Source organism: Motacilla alba, chromosome Z (assembly GCF_015832195.1).
Source record: "Motacilla alba alba isolate MOTALB_02 chromosome Z, Motacilla_alba_V1.0_pri, whole genome shotgun sequence".
NCBI lineage: Eukaryota > Metazoa > Chordata > Aves > Passeriformes > Motacillidae > Motacilla > Motacilla alba.
In genome coordinates, this window is record NC_052046.1 from 51355460 (window position 1) to 51376795 (window position 21336).

General features: G+C 41.5%; 1 protein-coding gene across 1 annotated transcript; it reads right to left on the reverse strand.

Annotated features, from left to right (window-relative positions):
* Positions 1–5349: 5349 nt before the first annotated feature.
* On the reverse strand, positions 5350–15104 carry IDNK (IDNK gluconokinase). The gene is made up of 5 exons (XM_038125393.1): positions 14770–15104; positions 14591–14621; positions 14118–14204; positions 10470–10513; positions 5350–8513 (listed from the first exon to the last, which is right to left on the reverse strand). The coding sequence occupies exons 1-5, from the start codon at positions 14808–14810 to the stop codon at positions 8153–8155; spliced, it is 564 nt and encodes a 187-aa protein (XP_037981321.1). The 5' UTR covers positions 14811–15104; the 3' UTR covers positions 5350–8152.
* Between the last annotated feature and the right edge of the window lie 6232 nt (positions 15105–21336).

Consider the following 21336-nt stretch of genomic DNA (forward strand, 5'->3'; position numbering starts at 1 on the left):
TTCCTCTTGTGTCAGTTTAATGGACTTGTGCACCTCCAGGTTCCTTTGATGTTCTCAAACCTGATCTTCTGCAGAGTGCAGTTCTTCATTTTCCCAGTCCCTGTTCTCACATTCTGTGACTTAGGCAGTGTGGCTGGAGCACTTGCTGGTGAAGACTGAGGTAAAAAAATCGAGTACCTCAGCCTTCTCTTTGTCCTACATAACCAGGTCTTCCAAATCCCTCCTGAAAGAAGCCACATTCCCTAATCTTTTACTGCTAATGTACCTAAAGATTTTTGTTACCCTTGATGTTCTTGGCCAAATTTACTTCTGTCAGTGCTTTAGCTTTCCTGACCATCTCCCTGCTTTTACCTTCTGGAACTTGGGCAGTGTGGATGGAGTATTTGCCAGTAAAGGGAACTGGCTGGGCATCGGACAGTGGGTGCTGAGCCCACTGTTTCATTTGTTTCTCTTGGGTTTTACTCCTCTCTCTCTCTATCATGTTATACTAATGATAACAACAGCAGCAATAATTTCATCTCCCTGGCTGTTTGCACAGTTTCTCTATATTACTCCCAAGCTACTTCTCTCTATATTACTACCAAGCTACCTTTCCCTCTTTTTCTGATTCTCTTTTAGCTCTGTAATCTACCTGTTTGTGTTTTAAGTTTGTCCAGGGGCTCCGTGTTCATTCAATACAGGCCTCCTGACATTCTTCTCTAATTTCCTCTTTGTTGGGACGCATTAGTCTTGAGCCTTGAAGAAACAATCCTTGAATGTCATCCAGCCCTCTATGCTCAGGGCTCTGTCCCGTGGTATTCTGCCAGAGAGATCCTCCAAGAGGCCAAATTCACCTCTCCTGAAGTCCAACGTAGTTATCTTGCTTCCCACTCTCCTTGTTGCCCCAAGGATCTCAGTCTCCACTGTTTCATGGTCACTGCAGCTCAGCCTGCCTTTCGGCTCCACATTCGTCATCAGCTCCTTGTTGCTGAGAAGAAGATTCAGCCTAGCACCTCTCCTCTTTGGCTCCTTTATCAGTTGGAGAGGGCAGTTGTCATCAGTGAACCTCCTGGAATACATGTGCTCTACTGTCCTGAGCCTCCAACAGGCTGTCACAACCCAGAAAAGTGTGTGTGAGGTTTCTTGTAAATTCCTGTCTGTCTCAACAAGGTCCACATGTCTGTACAGTAGCCTTAACTCCAGATATTTAGCTGTAAAAGGTTGGCTAACAAGCTCTCCAACTTCTACAACAAACTTTCAGACTAGCTCCCAAATCTCACAGTAAACTTCATGTGTTGAGTAAGTGGTAGAATATGATTGCTGGAGTAAAACAGGAGAGAAAAAGGTGGAAAAGAGAGAGAGAGAAAGAAAAAGGTCAGTCCTTAGATCCTGCATTGGTCCTGCTGTTGTGGATGGTCTGGATCTGGGGTCGACAGGGAGAATGCTGGGAACCAATCCCCTTCCTTTTATGGTTTACCTGGTATATGCCTCTCATGTAAAATAGATTTTTTTTGGTGCTGTTTGTGCTGTATTGTTCACATGTGTGTAGTCAGTTATTTAGAGCCCTGCAGGAAATGAGGGAATTAATGGACTGTGGTGTCCTGGAACCCCTTTTAGTGAGATGTCTGGAACTTGATCCTTGACACAGGTGCACTAAGCATGAGTCTCAAGGCAGACTTACAAGCTTAACAATTTAGGAAGGAAAAGGAAGTTGGCTCAGAACAGGACTGACTGCCCCATCTCTGCAGGACCCTCTCAAGCCAATCAACACTTCACTGTTGCAGTGGTTGGAATCCCCCATGAGAACCAGGGATTGTGAAATTGAAGCTTTTGTGAAAGCAATTGTGAAATTGAGGCTTTTCTTCTCTGCCTGCAGAGGGCCTCACTGGCCTTCCTGGTAAGGTGGCCTGTAGCAGGCCTCTACTATAAAGTTACCAGTGCTTGCCCTCCCTTTAATCCTCACCCAAAAGCTCTAAGTTAGCTCCTCATCCATTCCAGGTGGAGCTCCTTGCACTCCAGGTGGTCACTGACAAAGAGATTGATACCTCTGCCTCATCTCCCCTGCCTGTCCTTCCTGAAGAGACTGTATCCTTCCATTCAACACTCCAGTCATAGGAGTTGCCACCATGTTTCCATGATGCCAGTGAGATCGTAAACATGTAGGCATGCACATGTCTCTACTTTATTCCCTATGCTGGATGTGTTAGGATAGATGCATTTAAGTCGGATCCCTCAGAAAATTGCCTTCTCTCTAGAGTGGCTGGAATCCCTTTGTGCTCCCCTCCAGGTATTATCCAGCTGACCTGCAATCCCTCTCCAGACTCTGGGTGTCTCTTGCTGGCTCTGGCACCTAACTGATATAAATAGGATGGCAAGTCATCCCACACCTTATCCTATTAAATAGGATGATACCTTCCTCCTCCCAATCATAAATTGTTTAAAGATGTATCAGTGACTGCTAACCCTTTACCAAAGACCCTCTTTTCCTTTTGAGAGAGGTGATGCTTCTGATCCCATCTGATACCATCAAGAATGGTGCTATCTTAGTTATCCCACTGTCAAACAACCCAGAATTTGGGCAGTGACATGAGCCTCAGAGCCACATGTTAATAGACTCGATCCATGTGTTTCTTTCAATCACTACCTGCACATGGAATAATGGAGGAAAAAATAACCTGTGCCCCTGATTCCCTCACCAGTTGTCCCAAGGCTTTGAAGTCTCTTGGTGGCCTTTGGGCTGACTACATGTTGTGACTTCATCACCATTCTCATGGAGGATCAACAGTGGGTAGTAGTCTGAGCACTGTACCAGGCTGGGAAATTTCCTGGTGACTTCCTTAACCTTGATCCCAGGGGTGCAGCAAAGTTCCTTGAGGGGAATATCCTTCCAAGCATATTGGACCTTCCATTCCATTTAGAAGGGCTCACTACAAGATCATGGAACTGATCTTGTTATGAGCAGTAGGCCTGTCTGGTCTCTCCCTGGAGAGGGACCTTCATCCTCATCATTCATTGCATGACCTTCCTTACCTGTAACCATTGTACAGAGAGGCACCTAAAGGGAGGGTGAGATGGGCAAGGAGGCATCTTGGCCTGCTGTCCCAAGCAAATACTTGCCTTTGTTCATAGTTTCATTCTGACCTTCAGGCAGAGGGAGATTACAGGACCCTTTGATAGGGAAGGATAGACAGCAAGTAGTTTCTGTAGAAAAATCTCTACTTTTTTTACAGTTATTTTGACAGTGATTATTAGGATGTCCAAATAAACTAATTCAACTTAAGTGTGCTTTACTGGGACATTGAATTAAAAAAAGTTCAGACTCCCTCGTCATTCAATAGGCAGATCTTTTTGAGAATACAGTCCATGACATCCAAAAAGTCTGTCAGATGGAAGGGCAAGGGTGATGTGGGGGAGAGAACAGTTTTTACCAAGACACTAAATCAATGAATAGCACAAATACTAGCACAAATACTTTCTCGAGACATCATTCAGCTCACTCTTTTTAAGCATTTCAGTTGCATGTTACAAACTAAGAGACAATACATTTGAAGTAAAATCTCATTGCAATTCAGCAGGAGATGTAAGTTTGACCTAAATTCTATACCGAGCCTTTAGGTAAGCTTCCTTCTTGAAGTAGAATCAATATTTATCAGTAACTACTGTCAACTAAACTAGCTTTCTAGTGGTAAAAACACTGAGCTGTTTTTTAATAGAAGTTTTAGTTTTGTCTGAAAATATAGCAAGCAGAACACACTTTATAGATAGATATAGGATCCTATAGGATAGAATCCTATAGATATATATCATCCTATAGGGTAGGCTTTTTATTTCATCTTTAATGATGAAAGAAAACCCACACTTACTGGTTTAAGATTATGTTACAATGTTTCTCTTTGTTCACCCTTCCCCACTTCTCCCTCTTGCCCCTTTATCCAACTCTCTTGAAAATTTTCTCTTCAGAGTTGTCATCTACCTCTTCTTTCAGATGAGCACTTAGGTAACTTGTACTTGAAATCTGCAGCTTGCATTTTGGACCAGAAGGGCATGTGTGCCTGAAATTTGTCTCTTCATTTTCCTGCTTCCTTCTTTTCCTCTGCTGTGGATCAAGTGACCTGACAGGATTGTCTGCAAAACTGCCTTGCCTGATATCAAACTCCTGCTAGAAAATGTAACTGATGCCAAAACAAAGAAATCTAAGAGTTATGATGATCTGAACTGACAGATATAATTTAAAAGACTCAGAATGCGTGCATTCAGTATTGGGAATATGACTGACTGCAAAATGACTAGTTTTGTAAAGAATGTTTACAAAATCAGAGCAGGATAATGGGGAGTAAAAACAGACCTTAAAACATCTTCCCCCTACTCCTCCCTCCTTTCTAGCTCTACCTCCTATCCCCATCAGTGCGGGGAGACAGGGAATAGGGGTTATGGTCAGTTCATCACAAGGTTTTCTGCCGAGGGAGATTTAGTCCCCTCGGCAGAATAAACTTGCTTAGGGAGAGTTATTCCCTTGCTCCAGCAGGGGGTCCCTCCCATGGGAGACAGTTCTCCAAGAACTTCTCCAACATCTCAGTCCATCTCATGGGCAGCAGTTCTTTACAAACTGCTGCAATATGGGTCGCTGTTCACGGGGCACAGTTCTTCATGGACAGGCTGCTCTAGTGTGGGTCCCCTGTAGGGTCACATCCTACAGGAAACCTACTCCAGCATGGGCTCCTCTCTCCACAGGTGTGCAGGTCCCTGCCAGGACTCTGCTCCAGCACAGGTTTCTCACAGGGTGACAGAATCCTCTCAGGCATACACCTGCTCCAGCCTGGGGCTCCTCCACCTGCTGCAGGTGGATCTCTGCATCCCCATGGACCTCCATGGGCTGCAGGGGCACAGCTGCCTCGCTATGGGCCACACCAGGAGCTGCAGGGGAACCTCAGCTCTGGTGCATGAAACACCTCCTCCCTGCCTTTCTGCACTGACCTTGGTGACTGTAGAGTTGTTCCTCTCATGTGTTCTCACCCTGTTCTTTTCTGGCTGCAGTTACGTCTGTGCAATCATGTTTTTCCCCCCCCCTCTTAAATCTGTTATCACAGGAGCATTGCCACCATTTCTGATTGGCCCAGCCTTGGCCAGCAATCCGCACCTGTCTGGGAGCCAGCTGGGATTAGTTCTACAGGGGGTAGAGGAAGTTTCCAGTAGCTTCTCACAGAAGCCACCCCTGTAGTCACCCCCCTTCCCCAATACCACAACCTGGCATAATAAAATAAATATTATTAATAAAATAACCCAAAACATATATCAATTTATAGTTGAGGTGGTAGGCAGGTAGTCTGTTCCTTTGCCTGTATAGATAACTTGCACCGTTTGGGATAGATTGCATTTAATTTTTATTTCCTCATTTTAGCACTGAAAAATGTTTATGCTTTATGCTGTAGTAGGTACAGTATTTACACAGCATGTTACTAACTGTGCTTAGCATACATTCATGAGGATGTATAGTGCATAGATAATTTGTGCTTAGAGACAGAGAAAGCAATTTCTAACTGCAGGTGTTTCCTCCTCAATTTTTGCTGCATTTGCTAAATATATTTCAAAATATACACACAGCACTTGCATCCAGATAAGCTGTGGTAAATATTAAAAGCCTGCCCAACTAACCTGAATATGACATCCCTAGAATAGTGGTGTTAGTTTAAAAACAACAATATACCCTCAGAACAAAAAAATAAATGAAACCAAAATCAAGTAAATGAGATGTTGTGGAATTGTGTTTGGGCAGGGATTGTTCTGCAACCTTTTTCTTCCAATGCACATGTGCACAGCTTGATTAAAATCTGAGAGTAGTTTTATGTTGTTAGTATTGTGATGATTCACATCTTAATCTATTAATTGGTAATGCACAGAATATAACTGGACAGAAATAATGCTTTGTTGTCTTTCAGAATAGCAGTTAACAGACAACTGTTTAGGTTGACAGCAACCTTCTTTGCAGTATCTTTTACTTAAAAGCAAAATGCAAATATATTAAAAGGGTAAGGGAAGGAAATATTCCCAACATAGAAGCAAAGACTAAGAAATAACCTGACCTAATTTGAAGAAGCATGAACTGTCTGTAAGTACACAATTTGTTTAGAAGCCTTCCAAAATCCAAGCTGCTTACATAAAACTCTCTGAAAGAAAATTATTTTTAACTGTTGAGTACAATTTTTTGTTGGGGGTGAAAGTGGTGAAGCCACTTTGAGAGTATTCTATAAATGTGGACAAGTAGATCTGAAAATCAATTTGGCCTTCTTAGAACTCACACTTAAAAATGCCCGTTTAAAAAGAAAATATTTGAAGGTCTGATCGTATCTGTGTGTGACAGGATGCAGCTGCTGTAGAGTGTCCTGGTCTTTATTGTGTGTGAAAGAAGTAAGCATAAATCTGTATTTTATAATGGGTACATTAGTCAACTGTTTGTAAGAATGGTACATTGTAAAAATGAAGACCTCACTAACAGCAGAGCTGCCACACGAGGGTGCTGTGTTCGTGATTTTCATAGCTACAAAATTTGTACACATCTGACAAATCACTTGGTCTGAAGGGGTCTCTGAAATTGGAGGGTATTAAACATACAGACATCCCTGTTTCTTGCACTTAACTTTGCCTCTATATCTTCACCTTGCACCCTGGCTCTTGGAACAAACAGGCTTCGAGATGAGAGCACCCTGTAGTAGACTAAAGCTGGTAACTGCCTGGTATTCTCCCTTCAGGTCACAAATAAACAGGAAAACACTGTGTCTGGGTAGGTTAATGTCTAAAATCCCAACTCCAAAAATTGCTGCTTTCAGTAAGATAATACCCATTCATTTCACTAATTTAGGCGCAGTAGTTTGTCCAGTAAACCACAAAGCTTTTACTGTTTTCATACATAGTGAGAACCATGACTACTGTTTTTCAACTACTTACCCAGGTAAAAATTGCACTAAAGATGCTTTCAAACATGAGGTGTTCTTCTACAAGACTTCATCTATCATCCCAGGAATAAAAAAAAAAATGCATGACATACTAAAAATAATCCATGTGTCACAGCACATGGAGATGTCTCCATTTGGACAAGACTCAAATCTTTCTTACAGAAACTATCTGAAGTTTTTATAACATTAGGCTGAAAAGGCATGTCTTGTATAAGTAAAGTGCTTTTTGAAAAACACCTTGGTGGTAAAAAAGGACTTTAACCTTAAATTCCGTGAGCTAGGTGACTGATTGGGTATTTGGAATTTTCTTATCATCATCTTTAAAAGAGATGAGAAAAATACATATTAGAAATAGTTTGATCAAAAGCTTTAAAGCAATTGCATTGACATGTACTGAGGTGCCCACCAGCACTGGGAAGGGAAGGAGAAGGTCCAGCTGCAAAAGAGTAAGTTTTCAAAAGAAGGAAATGTCTGTCAACCTTGTATTCAGTACCTTAAATCACTGGTTGACTCACACTTGACTGCAATGTGTATGCTTTGTACATGAAAACTCTAAGTTCAGAGTCAGTATGATGCCACTTATGCTTTATTTCTTAAGCTTTCCATTCAATTAAATTTTGTATACTGTATCACCACCACCACCTTTCTTTTTCTCACATTTTTCAGCTTGTGTCCAATATATACAGTAAGAGATCAGAAAAATTCTCATGAAGTCATCAGTGCTCTGGTGAGGTCAAGAAGAATACAAACACAGAATCTACAAATCGATGAAAATCCAGCAGTGAGGCAGGGATAGTGTCATGTACGGAACTTCATCATGCATGTTTCTGCCTCTTCTAGGAAAATGACGTCATTTTTATCAAAGCTCTAAATTATTTAGCAGATGTGCCCATCTCAGTGTCTGACAGAGTAAATATTAAAATTAAGAAAATCAATTATTCTGTGTGACCCTTGCCAGGATTTTCAAAAGCAGGCTCTTACTAAAAGGAGAATTTTAACTTCATAGAGTAAAGGGCTTAAAAAGTTAACAGTTCTTGCATCTTATATACAAAATATGTAAAAAACATTTTAAATGTCTTTTACAGAGCCATGATAAAAAAAATAAGTAGTAAATCAGCTCTTAAAATTAAGTTGGTTTGGTTTAATAATAAATTTAAAAATTAAAATTCTGTCTCTTTGCCTTGCTATCCTTCAGGGAATTTCTATATGTGTCATTCAGAAAATTACTCTGGCAAAGTCTCACCCTGAAGAATGGCACTCTCAATCTGTAGCAGTATTTCTGGGAGAGATTTTTCTAGACTGACAGTAATGAAGTTTTCTGGTTCACTGGGTGGCTCTAGAGTATCAAACTGAGACTGGAGAAGTTCAAGTGGCATAAAATGACCTCTCCGCTTCTCCAGGCGGGCAGCAATGATGTCTTTAGGTCCATCTAAATGAACAAAGAGGATCTTCAGTGCTGGGTTTTCTCCCGGTTGCTCTGGCTGGTTGTTTTCAATTGCAGATGCTCCACCAATTAACACACGCCTGTACATCTTCTTCAGTGCAGAACAGGCCAGAATTGTATCTTGTCTAGATACATCTTCTCTATCAAAAATAAAAAAACCAACCCAAAAACCTTTACATATCTACATGTGGTGTAACAAAAATGGCTTGTTAGTTCTGCTGAACAAGGTAAAAATGCCCTAGTTCCCCAAGAACATCAGTCATGAGAGTAGCAGCATTTTGACAGTGGTAATTGAGTAATTTTGACAGGATTTTGAAACCAAATTTCCAATCCAAGTAAAGATGTGATTTGAAAGTGAGGCCAAGCTAGCCAAATGTCTGGTAGAAGCTCAGTCTTAGGGACCTTTTCTATAGTCTTTTCCAAGCGACCATTCTTTCCTAAATTAAATTCAATTCTAGCACAAGGAAGTGTCAAGCTAATTTCCTTAATTGCTGAGAACAGGAACTAAATATCCATAGAAACATCTACCCCTTATCTATAAAATTACTATACTAGTCTCTCTAAGGGTAAGTAGCTGATAAGCAATACAGACCACTGTTCTTAAATACACAGTATTTTCAACACCTGCTGTCACTGTCTCAGATTTAACTGTAATTTATGTTTCCTGTAACTCATCTATACTCACTTCAGCTTAAACAAGGGATTGCAGGTCAGTGAATGCACTGCGTATGTATTCTCTGCTGACAAGGTTTCTTCAAGTAAAGCATTTAACTCTGGGTGTGTCTGTTCCACCAAAAAGCAAATCCAGAATTAGTTGTCTCTACAAAGAGTGAATAAGATTCCTGCCTAAGAAAATATATTTTGTAATAAATTTAAAATCAGGTATACACCTATTTAAAAATCATTCTATGGTCATCAGATTTTGGTTCAAAGGGAAGTAAGAACTTCTAATACCTACCATTATCACTTAGGTAATTCAATGACAGCCTCAGATACTAACAAGTACTAATAATTAAAAAATGGCATTAGGCTCTTGTAAAGAGTAGTTGATTTTTTAAAGTTTCTAGAGCTGGGCAGTGGCATTGAGCTATCACACAACATGAAGCAATGGATCCAGCAAATCAATCCAGACAAACTTCTCAGTGAGAAATGAGGTATCTCAGCTCCAGTGAGGTACGGTCACCTAAAGTGCACCAGCAAGTGTAAAGCCTGGCTAAACAGTCCCTGCCCTCCCAACCTTTTCCCTGTTTGGGACACTCTCCAGTCCCTTCATCATTGCTGGATGCTCTCCAGTATGTCCATGCCTCTCTCATAATGAGGAGCCCAGAACTGACACAGCAGTTCAGGTGTGGCCTCACCAGTGCAAAAGGAGACGGGATGGATCACCTCCTTTGACCTGCTGGCAATACTTGATCTAATATAGAATCCCAGAATTCAGGATTTTGCTGGCCTGCCTTGCCAGAAGAACACATTGCTGGCATATGTCCAACTGGGGCTGTCCACCACAGCTCCTTCAGGCCCTTTTCTGTTGCTTCCCAGCTGAGTGCCCCTCAGAGTCTGTACCAGTGCTTTGGGTTGTTCCTTCCCAGGGGCAGGATTTTGCATATTTAGAAGGTTCCTACCAATCCATTTCTACAGCCTTTCAAGGTCTCTCTGCATCAGTTACTCCTCCCATTTTGGTGTCATCTGCAAATTAGCAGAGTACGCTCAAGCAAACAAAGTGTCAAACAAACTTGACACTGTATCTTATTCAAAATAACAGTATTTTATCCTACTGTGGTTATTGGTGTATTTTGTGGTTATGTTCTTTGTAACTGGCGAATGTCAGTCTTATTAATAAACTGGATCCTTGCAATTATTTTTACACAGATAGTGGAAAAACAACCATCACTGGCAACAATTTCCCATTTTATTTCTCAGAGATTAGCTCACCATCACTAATTACTATGACAGTTTAGATTAGTAAAAATAGAATGACTTTACTACCTGCAGAATTTCTTTACCACTTACATTTCTGCTTTGCAATGCAGTGGGGAAAAACACTTTTGGTACTTCTGTCTTTGGCTAAAACATTTAAAAACTAGATATTCTCTTACCTCTTTAGTATATCATGCAATGCACAAAGCCAAGGAATCCTGTCCTAGAAAGAAAACAAGTTAGTTAAAAATTCTTCAGAAATTAATTTGAAACAATTGCTTCTAGCATCTCAGATTTGACTAGAGGTAAATATTAGCATTAAACTGTACAGCAAGTTCAGTTTTGAATCTTTTTCTTCCTATATAGATTTGCTCCCACTGCCTGAAGGCTAATAAGAAGTGCTAGGCATATTATGAATAAGATGCTTTTAGTGGAATAGTACTTTTTATATTACACGTATATAATGGAAGTAATATGTATGCAAGTGCAGCCTGCACCTTGTAAACCTCTGAAGGACAGTCAACTTATCTCTTGCTTCTATTATACTATTCAAATGTACAGCTAGACTTGTTATTTGTTTTCCCTGATATAGTGTCATACACACACCCCATCTCCATTTTGGATCCAAGTTGAAGCTTTCAGAAACAGATCTAAATTTAGTTATCTGCAATAATTATATTTGTGTCAGTAGCACTCACAAACAAATATAACCACAACCACAATTTCTCAAAACTTTTGCCCATTACTTAGGCAAACACGAGTGATCAATCAGATGCTTACTTAATTTGAAATTTTAAGTTACCTCAAACTTCAGTCATGCCTAATGAGCACTAAACAACTGCTCCCATTTAATGTTTCAATGCTGTTACTGCTGGGTGAGCACAACAAATGATAACATGGACAAATAAATGCAAGAGTTTTTTGTTGCTATCATTACACAGTAACTTCCCCTAAGCATTCAAGAAGGCCCTCACAATTTTGCACTTCTCATTTTTCAGAAAAGATGCTTTCCTCTTGCTGAGCACCACACACCAGTGGTTTAGCCATTCAAGTGTATAATGCTGCTACAGATGACATACAGGCTTCCAACCACAAGTGAAAGATCCAAGGTTTTAACCAGAATCTAGAATCTTTCTTTTCGGTTTAAATTGGCTAAGGACATCTCCCAAAAGATCTGAGGGACTAAAAAGAAAAAAAAAAAAAGGTAGGAGTTTTGCAAAATTTTTCTATCAGAGCTAGATTCTTGAAGTCTTTTTCAAAATATCCTATTACTGCATCTTGCCCTGTTTCTAAGCTCCATATGCTTTTAGATTGATTTCATATGTTCACCAGGATTGTTTAGTTTATATTCTTTCTTTAAAAGTCTTTATCTACAGTCACAAGTGTATATTTCTCTAGAAGTAGTGGACATTAACTTTTTAAATTCTTCCTGATTCTGTACAGGAAAAGTGGCTTTAACTGTAAAACCACTGTCCTAATTGATGGCAAATGGAAAAATCCTTTTTTTCAAGCTGTACAATTATACTATTAATACTTCAAGCATTGCCAGCCCATCAAGGGATGGGATTGTCCTGCTCTGCTCTGGGGCAGTCTTGCCTTGAGTCCTGTGTGCAGTTTTGGGCACTACAATATAGGAAGAATATAAATATATTAGAGAGCATCCAAAGGAGGGCCTTAAGGATGCTGAGGGGCCTTGAGGGGAAGGTGTATGAGAAGTGGCTGAGGTCACTTGATCTGTTCCCCCTGAAGAAGAGGAGACTGAGGACAGACAGACCTCACTGCAGTTATAACTTCCTTGTGAGAGGAAGAGGAGGGGTGGGCACTGATGTCTCCTCTGCAGTGACCAGTGACAGGACCTGAGGGAATGGTCTAAAGTGGTGTTTTCAGGGGAGGTTTATGTTAGATATTAGAAAAAGGCACCACCCCAGAGAGTGGCTGGGCACTGGAACACGCTCCCCAGGAAAGTGGTCACAGCACCAGCCTGACAGTTCCGAAGCATTTGGTCAGTGCTCTCAGGCACATGCTGCTATTGAGAATTGTGGAATTGTTAGGCTTGGAAAAGACCTTTAGGATCATCAAGTCCAACCTTTGACTGAATACCACCATGCTAATTAAATCATAGCTCATAACCAAGTGTCTACTTGTTTTTTTAAACACTTCTAGGGGTGGTGACTCCACCACTTTTCTGAGCAGCCAATTCCAATGCTTAGCCACTCTTTCAGTGATGACATTTTTCCTAATACTCAACTTGTACATCCCCTAGTACAACCTGAGACCACTTTCCTTTGTCCTATTCCTTGTTACCTGGGAGAAGAAGCTCACTCCCATCTCACTACAACCTCCTTTCCAGAGAGGTTCCAACCTCCTTTCCAATTGTAGAGACTGGTAAGATCTCACCTGAGCCTCCTTTTCTCTGGGGTAAAAACACCCCCACCTCCCTCATCTGCTCCTCACAGGACTTGTGTTCCAGACCCTTCACTAGCACCTTTGCTCTTCTCTCAACAGACTCCAGCACTTCAATGTCCTTCCTGAATTAAGGGGCCCAGAACTAGACACAGCTCTCAAGGTGTGGCCTCACCAATGTGAGGTACAGGTACAGGGGGGCAATCACTGTCCTGGTTTTGCTGGCCACACTGTTGCTAATAGAGTCTGGGATGCCACTGGCCTTCTGGGCCACCTGAACATGTGCTGGCTCATGTTCACCTGCTGCCGACCAGCACTCTCAGGCCCTTTTCTGCTGGACAGCCTTCCAGACTCTCTGCCCCAAGCCTGGAGTCCTGCCTGGAGCTGTTGTGACCCAAGGGCAGGACCTGGCACTTCACCTTGCTGAAACTTACATGATTTGCCTCTGCCCATAGATCCAGCATGTCTGGACGCCTCTGCAGCACCTTCCTGCCCTCCAGCAGATCAACACTTCTATCCAAATTGGTGTCACCTGCAGACTTATTGAATGCAGTCAATCTCCTCCATATCATTAATAGATGTTAACCAGGATTGGCCATGTTGCTGATCCCTGTAGCTTCATTCCCAACAACCTCTGGGCCTGACCATCCAGCCACTTCTTAACCAGCGAACAGTGCACTCATCCTAGACATGAGAAGCCAGTTTGTCTAGGAGAATGCTTTGGGAAATGGCATCAAAGGCTTTACTGAAGTCCAGGCAGACTATATCCACAGCCTTTCCCTCATCTACCAGTTCAACTGGATATAGAAGGAGGTAAAGTTACCTTTCCCAAACCCTTGCTGGCTGGGCCTGACGCAGTGGTTGTCCTGTACATGGCACGTGATGTACTCAATCTGTTCCATAACCTTCCCTGACACTGAGGCCAGACTTACAGGCTCCCTGGATCCTTCTTCCAACCTTTCCTGTAGACGGGCCACTGTCCAGTCATCTGGGACCTCCCAAGTTAACCATGAGTGGTGATAAGTTATGAAAAGTAATTTGAGAGCAGGGTAACAAATTTCTGTAATTGTTTTGTGCACGAGGGATTCTGTGGTTCTTGTGGGTCCCTTCCAACTCAGGACATTCTAAGATTCTATGATTCAATTCCAAAACTGCAACTCTGTGTGTGGACTGTAGAGGGGGAGATTTCTCACAATCCTGAAGCAGCAGCATACCACTTTTGAGCTGACAAGCATTTCATAAACTACTTTTTTATGCAGAATCTTTTTTGACACAAGAAGTCTCCCTCACCTTGACAAATGCAGACCTGTGTTTACAGTCAGACTAATCTACATAGTAGACCACAATCTACTTCAACAAGATCTGCATGAAGTTACAGAGATAAATGTGCAGACAACAGTTTTTTCACAGCTTATTCAAGGTACCTCATCATTTAGTGGTATCCCTTCTTCCATTTTCTTCTTATTCTCTAGAGGATGATAATCGTCTGCATCGTAGAATTTCCATCCCAACTAAGAAAAAAATATATTAATTATGGATCGTTCGGCTAGGTCAGGTGAGGCACCAAGGACTTCAGAATTTACAAAGACGACACCTAAGAAATTACAGGCTTCTTGCACCACAGTATGAATCACCGTTTACAGCATGATGATTAGCAAAAAAAAACCAAAAAAAACCCCAAAAAACCCAAAAACCCCAACAAAAACCAGTAAGGCAGCTTGGTAGCAGCAACAGCTGCTGCATCACGGCATTGAGCCGAAGTCCATGCAGGCAGCAGTGCAGCAGCCAAACCTGGCTCGGGTGACCAGCAGCCCGGGGGAAGGCCGTCGGCCCGGCGCAGGGAGGTGCCTGCCCGCCCCGGCACGCCTCCGAGGCGGTGGCTCCCACACGCTCCTACCTTCTCTGCCAGCCGCGACCCCACCGTGGTCCTGCGAGGAAGCACAAAGAGCCGATTAACATCCGGACCCGCACCGGCATCCGGACGCGCACCGCCGGGCTCCGGCAGCGCCGAGCCCCTGCCAGGGCCGCAGCGCCGCCGCTGCTCCGCCCCCCGCCTGCCCCCCGCCCGGTACCTACTTCCCTGAGCCGCTGACGCCCATCACCACCACCAGCACCATGGCGGCCCTGCGCGCTCTGCCGCTGCCCCTTTGCCCTCCCGCGCCGCCGCCCCGGCCCGCCCTCGGCCCCTGCCGCGGGAGGCGGGTGCGGGCCCGCCCGCGGGCCCCGGGCGCGGGGCGGCCCCAGCGCGGCCGTGCGGGACGCGGCCGCAGCGCCTCCTCCTGCCCCGCCGCCGCCCCATGCGGCTGTCCGGGACCGTCCGCTCCCCTTCTACGGGAACCCGAGACACCCGTGTCGTGTCCCCCGCTCTCTCGCCCAGCAGTCGCTCCTTGTGCTGAAGTTACCTGATCTTCTCCCGGACCCTCTTTGTCTCAGGCTTTTTAGTTTGGTCGGGCGTTTCTCTTCCAGCGTTTCCTAGCACGGTATTCACCGTTTGCAGCCTCAGCAACACAGGCGAATTTTATAGAAACAATAATTTCTGCAGTGCATGTTAAAGTGTGCATTGATGCCCGTTGAATTCTGTATTACCTTTTGGTGATAAAGGTCTGCCTTTGAAATTTAATTAAGGCATCAGCTATGCAGTGACTAACTCCATTTTAGTATTTGTTAAAGCATTGATCCAGTTATACTTTTAAAACACTGAATTACTTGGTGGGTAAGGCTGGGAAGGACCACTGATAGGGTCATCTAGTTCAGCACCCTGGCTCAGGCAGGACCCCGTAGAGCACATTAGGATTCTGTCCAGGCAGCTTTTGAGTATCTGCTGTGAGGGAGACTCCACAACCTCTTTGGAGCCTGTTCCAGTGCTCGGTCACCTTTGCAGTAACAAAGTGCTTCCTGATGTTCGAGTGGAACTTCCTGTGTTTCAGTCTGTGCGCAGTGCCTCTTGTCCTATGGCTCAGCACCACCGAGCAGAGCCTGGATCCATCCTGTTGATACACTCCCTTCAGAAACTGATAAACTGATAAGGGCCCCTCTCAGTTGTCTTTTATTATCAAGGCTGAACAGGCCCAGGTCCCTCAGCCTTTCCCTGTAAGAATGATCTAGTCCCTCAATCATCTTTGTAGCCTTTTGCTGGATCTGCTCCAGGAGCTCCATTACTCTCTTGTTCTGTGAAGCCTGTGAAACTGGACATGGCACTCCAGGTGTGGCCTCACCAGAGCTGAGAAGAGGGGCAAGATTGTGGAAAATTTTGGAAATTCTCTTAGATAGCAAGTATTCTTGCTATTATTGTGTGCATAAATCTGACCTAGCAACATATTTAAAGCTCTACAAGGATCAAATGCAGTGATGCCACTGACCAGCATTGAAGTTTTTCTGTGCAACGGAGAAGCATCTGCTGCACCTGTAAGAGCTGCTCCACCCAGTGACGGTGGCTTCAGGAGGGCACGATGTGTGCCCCTTCATATTTTTTACATCAATCATACCTTAGAATAAATTCTCAGAATGTACATTAAGTGAAATGCATGAAATTTTAGTTCCTTTGCATGACACTCCAAATAACATTATGAACGATACAAGTATCTTTTTTTTAATTGTTGCCTGTCTCTGACCATTTAATTGAGATCTGGAATTTCATATACCTATTTCACATTCCTATTAAGAAATTCTTAATGAAGACCAGAACCTTCAACATTATTAAGCTATTACTGAATCAGGCCAGTTCTCAGATTACTAACAGACTACAATGATTTCTTTAAGGCGCCATGTGACTGGATACATATTTTGCTGTAATAGGTTGTGATTGTGCTAAAGTAATTGAATTTGCATGTATCTTTTCCATTTGTTGGCTTATTAATTGTGAGACTGGAAAAAATGCTTAATTTGGATGAGAGTTCCTGGGAGATCCAAATGAACAAGCTCAAAAATACCAGCAGTCACTTTGACCCTGGAAGCATCACAACTGCTATTCCCATTCCCAGAATTATAATTTTTATTTGCTCTGTCACAACAATTCCCCAGATTTTGCTAACATGAAGAGCAACTGACTAGCCTGCCTAGTGCATACTCAATGGCTTTTATCGTAACCAGCTTTAACAAGCTTCTCTATTTGATAGCTTTTCATCCTTCAAATCCTTGCATTTTGCAAAAAGAGCCATGTTAGACTGGTGTGTTGTTATCTAATAGCTATTTTATATCCTTTTTTGTGCAGGAAGTTGTGCCAGGGGTTTTCTTATACTAAATCTCAGGATGGCATAACATGAGCATGCACTGGCAGAGTTTGCATGCACTGTACAGACAGCAGTGTGCTCTGCAGATGCTGCTGCAGGAAGAAGAACAAGATCTGGAGAAAGCTGATTGAATTGTGCAAACACAAGAGCCTATATGCAATGTGAAGAGGGCAATTACATTCAGACTTTCTGTTTGTATTTGGCTGATCTGATTTGTGCAGTTATAATTCCTGTTAGTAGTCAGCTGGAGAGATGACTCGATAAAACTCAGCATAATGGTTGACTTAACAGCATCAGATTGTGTATGCTTTAGTGAAGCATTTAAGATGTGCTGAAGTTGTAGATCCAATAAAATATGTGGATCATTTTCATGTGAGGAAGGATTTCCCTTTCACTCTGTTGTAGTCATAGAACTATTAAATATTTTTACACTTACTATTTCTTTAATAACATGGAAGAGTTTCATATTAGTTTTCATCATTTGGTGATATATGTACATCCTAGGAAATTAGTCCTGATGCTTATTCTTTGAAGTTCTTTGCCGGAGGTGGCATGGATGCCTTCTCCTTATAATTTACATTTATTTTTCTTTCTAATGTTGTCAGAATGTAGAACTTGATTCTGAATCTCTGATGTAGCTGTATTAAAAAAAACTTGTAGGGTGTCAGGAGTTCCAGAGTACATTCACTTAGCTGAAATAGGAGAAAATGGAAATGTAAATGTCTTCTGATGTTTTATTTATTTAGTGATAGGTGAAATTACTATATAATGGTGAAGGATGAACATTCTGGAGTTAAAAGCCGAAAAACCTCAAGAATACCTACCAGAAAAACCATCAAGTACTTCTCAGCCCCAAAACAATTTTCCAGATACTGTATTTTTAAATACTTCTTAAAATGGCATGTGGTATATTTTATGGCTATTGGGAGTATTTTTGGTGTCTTTCTAAGCCTTTCTGGTTTGACTAATTGACTTATATTGAATTTATGGAATTCAGTAAAACTTCATCTTCTACTTAAATTAACTGCCTAATTTTAGAGACGGGTAACATGAAATATGAATGAGAGAATTTAATTTTTCTGGAGCTATTTCTGTTTGCCTTCACTGTATCTTTCTCCTTCCCGTTGATACTAGGAAATGTCTGTTATGTTCAGAATATTGCCAAATACGAAGTAGAAAAAAACATTCCCGTGGTAATTCCTAATGGACACTTATCGCAGTATAAAAGGTGAACTACTGTAGAACTGGACAGGCCTCTTAAAGCTTGGCAGGAGCATCCATTGTCATGGACATCTGCTTCTCAGAAAAGTGAGGGCTCAGACACGTTAGTAATCTGAGCTTCCTGAATCTTAAGGGGAGTAAGACTGTTTTTCAAGCAGCTAAGGCCCAAATTTATGGGGTCATTTAGGGGTTAATATCAAATCCTGAATATGCATTGATGGTTAATACAAGGCAGAGAGCGTGAATACAGTATGTTCACTCTGAGGAGAGTAGCTGAAGGAAACTATACTGCAGTGTACTGTTGGTCATAGTTAGTCCTCATTGTGTAGCAAATAATCATCAAATTACAAATATCTTGATTGGAACATTACCAACAATTTTCAGAATTAGTTTTATGCCATGCAAAGTCAATACATTGTCTGAAGTCCTTTCTGAGGAGAACTTAGTGCATAATTGCTTTCTGTACCCAACAGAATTTGCCAGTACTGAGAAAAAAAATCAGCAATTTGATAAATGAGTCAAACTTTCAGACATTTGGGGTCAGTAAATCAAACTAAAGCTGCTAAGTGTTTTTAAAATCACATTAAGTATTTTTCTTTATTACCTCTTCCTTTTTTTTTCAATACTGGAACTCAGAGCTAATATTCACAAAATAAAAAAGGAGCATTGTAAATAACTCTTCTTATTTTTCCAGGTTGCAGTACAAAGAAACAAATAGGTAAGAGGGAATGGGAGCAGCTTTTCTTTGTTGCTTGTGACGCAAGTATGTTCTCAGTTTGGTTCCAAAGCTGTGGGAATGACAAAATCATCTGAGCCTAGTTACAGGTAAAAGAGGAATGCAGTACTTCATACCATACTACAACCTGAACATATCCTAGTTCACTAATTTCTGTACAGGGAAGCCTATGAAAACATTTATCTAAAGTTTAAATACACATAGCTCTAAACAGGCAAGCTATTGTTAAATGATTTAAATTTTCCTAACAACAGCAAAGGAAATACTGTGATTTGCTTATAACAGCTAGCTGATTGACTTTCAATAAAATTAATGCAGATAAGAAATAGAAAATTACTTGGGTTTTTTACCTGGCTATTCCTTAGGTTTTGAATTCTTCATTTTATGGACTGGATTTTATCAGTGTAATCCTAGTTAAATCTTTCAATAACAACTCAGGTTTGCATGAACGTCCTACCAAATGTAATTTTGTATAAGAAATCCCAGTGTTTTACCACATAAAAATTTCTTCATGTGATGTGACCAAAATCAGTGGATTAACATAAATACTCCAGAGAAGTGCTCAAAAAAGCAAAATTGTCTGAAACACTTAGTTTATAAAATAACATTTTGTTTATTTGCCATGTTGAGAGTATAAAAAATGTGAACATTACAATAATTTCAGTCCAGAGTAGCAACTAGAGCTACAGAACTGTGATCAAAAAGTGATGGTAAGAGGCAAGGGATTATGTGTGACACTCAGAGCACAGTCAGGATGTGGATACATGGATTTTTCTGCCTGGGTGTGGAAAGCTGCTAGCAGAGATAGTGCACGGCTGCTGCTTGCCGACCACAGTCACGTGCAGTCTGGAGTAATTTCAGTGTTACTGTAGGGACAGACTGGAAATAAGGAAGACCACAGAGTTACAGAAAGACTTTTCTTTTCTTTAGTCTCCTCAAAAAGGAATCAGGCAGAGTTGAAAAGAGCATCTAGGAGAGTTTTACTATTTCTATTCCAGTCCTTGTGAGAATAACAGTTGCTTCTACAGGAGTATTTTGTTGCTTTAAAAGATTCTGGCCTCCACTGGAAGTACAGGTTTTGCAACAGATTAATTATTTTATCTTCTCATCTTGTGCTTGTCTCATAAGACGCAGGATGGAAAAGTTATGCAGTCTATATTTCAACATCACTTACAATACCAACAGTGTGCACTGATGTAGAACCAATAATTTTAGAAGCACTCAAAGCATTAGTAAGATGGAGCCACCCGCTGGCTCTGGAAAGTGTCAGGGAGAATATGTATCTTAAAATGCTGCTTCTGCAAGTAGGTTATAAGATTACTATTTCTGAGCATTTTCTATTGAGGGCTTTTGAAGTATGCTGTCTTGGTGTCTCTCATGAATTTTTTTCCTGTAGTTAGTCCACATCTCCTCCCTGGGTAGCCAAGCCTTCATTTTGCAATCACTTACAAGCACGCTTAGCTCTTGCGCCACAGAGTCCCTCATGTGCAAGGAGGTTCAACAACAAGGTTTATTGCAACTTCAAATCCTGTCCATATTAGCTTTTACGTAATTAAAAGAACCAAACCGATAAAAAAGCAACAGTCGATACACTACTTTGGAAAGGAATTAATGACAGAACCCAGAAGCTATAGAGGGAGATGTATCAGAATCTGAATATTGTTACATATTATTATTTAAAAATCATGGTGCTAATTACTTTAATAACAGATTCTGAATATAGAGTAGATGCTGACAAGATGAACAAACTTGAAATACATGTTGTATATCATACATGTTTTTCCTGTAATACTTACTTTGTTCACAATATGCACTAGGCAGGAACCTGACATAATTTTGCTAAGCAGAAGTTTTATTTTGCTGGACTTTACATTGATTTATGCAAATTAGACATGGTGTAAAATATAATTCCTCATACAGACCTCAGTTTTGAGGAGCATTCCTAGGTGGAAAAGTGCTATAAACACATTTGAAATTATACAACTGCCACTGCAGATAAATGATGTAAAATTCAAATCATATGATAGGAGTATTAAAAGTCATAATAACCCCAAAAGAAGAAAAGGAACTGTAAAACCAGCTGAAACTGGTCTACACCCTTGGAGCTCTTTCAAAGTGCATGTGCAGCAGCCATGGAAACAGGATGTTACTGCAAGAGAGTTCTGTCCATGAGCATCAAAATTCCACCCAGTAACAAGAACAGTATACACACAGAAAGGTGCGTGGTGGGGACTATTTCTCTGTGCGCCCCTTGAGCAGCGCTTCTGGGATGCTGAGAGCTCTTCAAAGCCTGGCTCTAAATATTTTGCTGGACTGGCCACCAGGTAACTGATCTTAATGTAGTTTTTTATATATTTTATGATGACTCCTATTGTTACAGGAAGGATCAAATTTAATCCTACCTGCAATGATAATGGTGAAAAAATGTGGTTGTTTGTTGCAACATTAGATTGCATT

Excerpts from the sequence above, each read along its gene's own strand:
- IDNK (XM_038125393.1), bottom strand. The coding sequence starts at position 14,810 with ATGGTGCTGGTGGTGGTGATGGGCGTCAGCGGCTCAGGGAA. Across the intron at positions 14,622-14,769 it reads GGCGTCAGCGGCTCAGGGAA|GACCACGGTGGGGTCGCGGC; the intron begins GTAGGTACCGGG and ends GCTTCCTCGCAG. Across the intron at positions 8,514-10,469 it reads TTGCATGATATACTAAAGAG|AGAAGATGTATCTAGACAAG; the intron begins GTAAGAGAATAT and ends TATTTTTGATAG.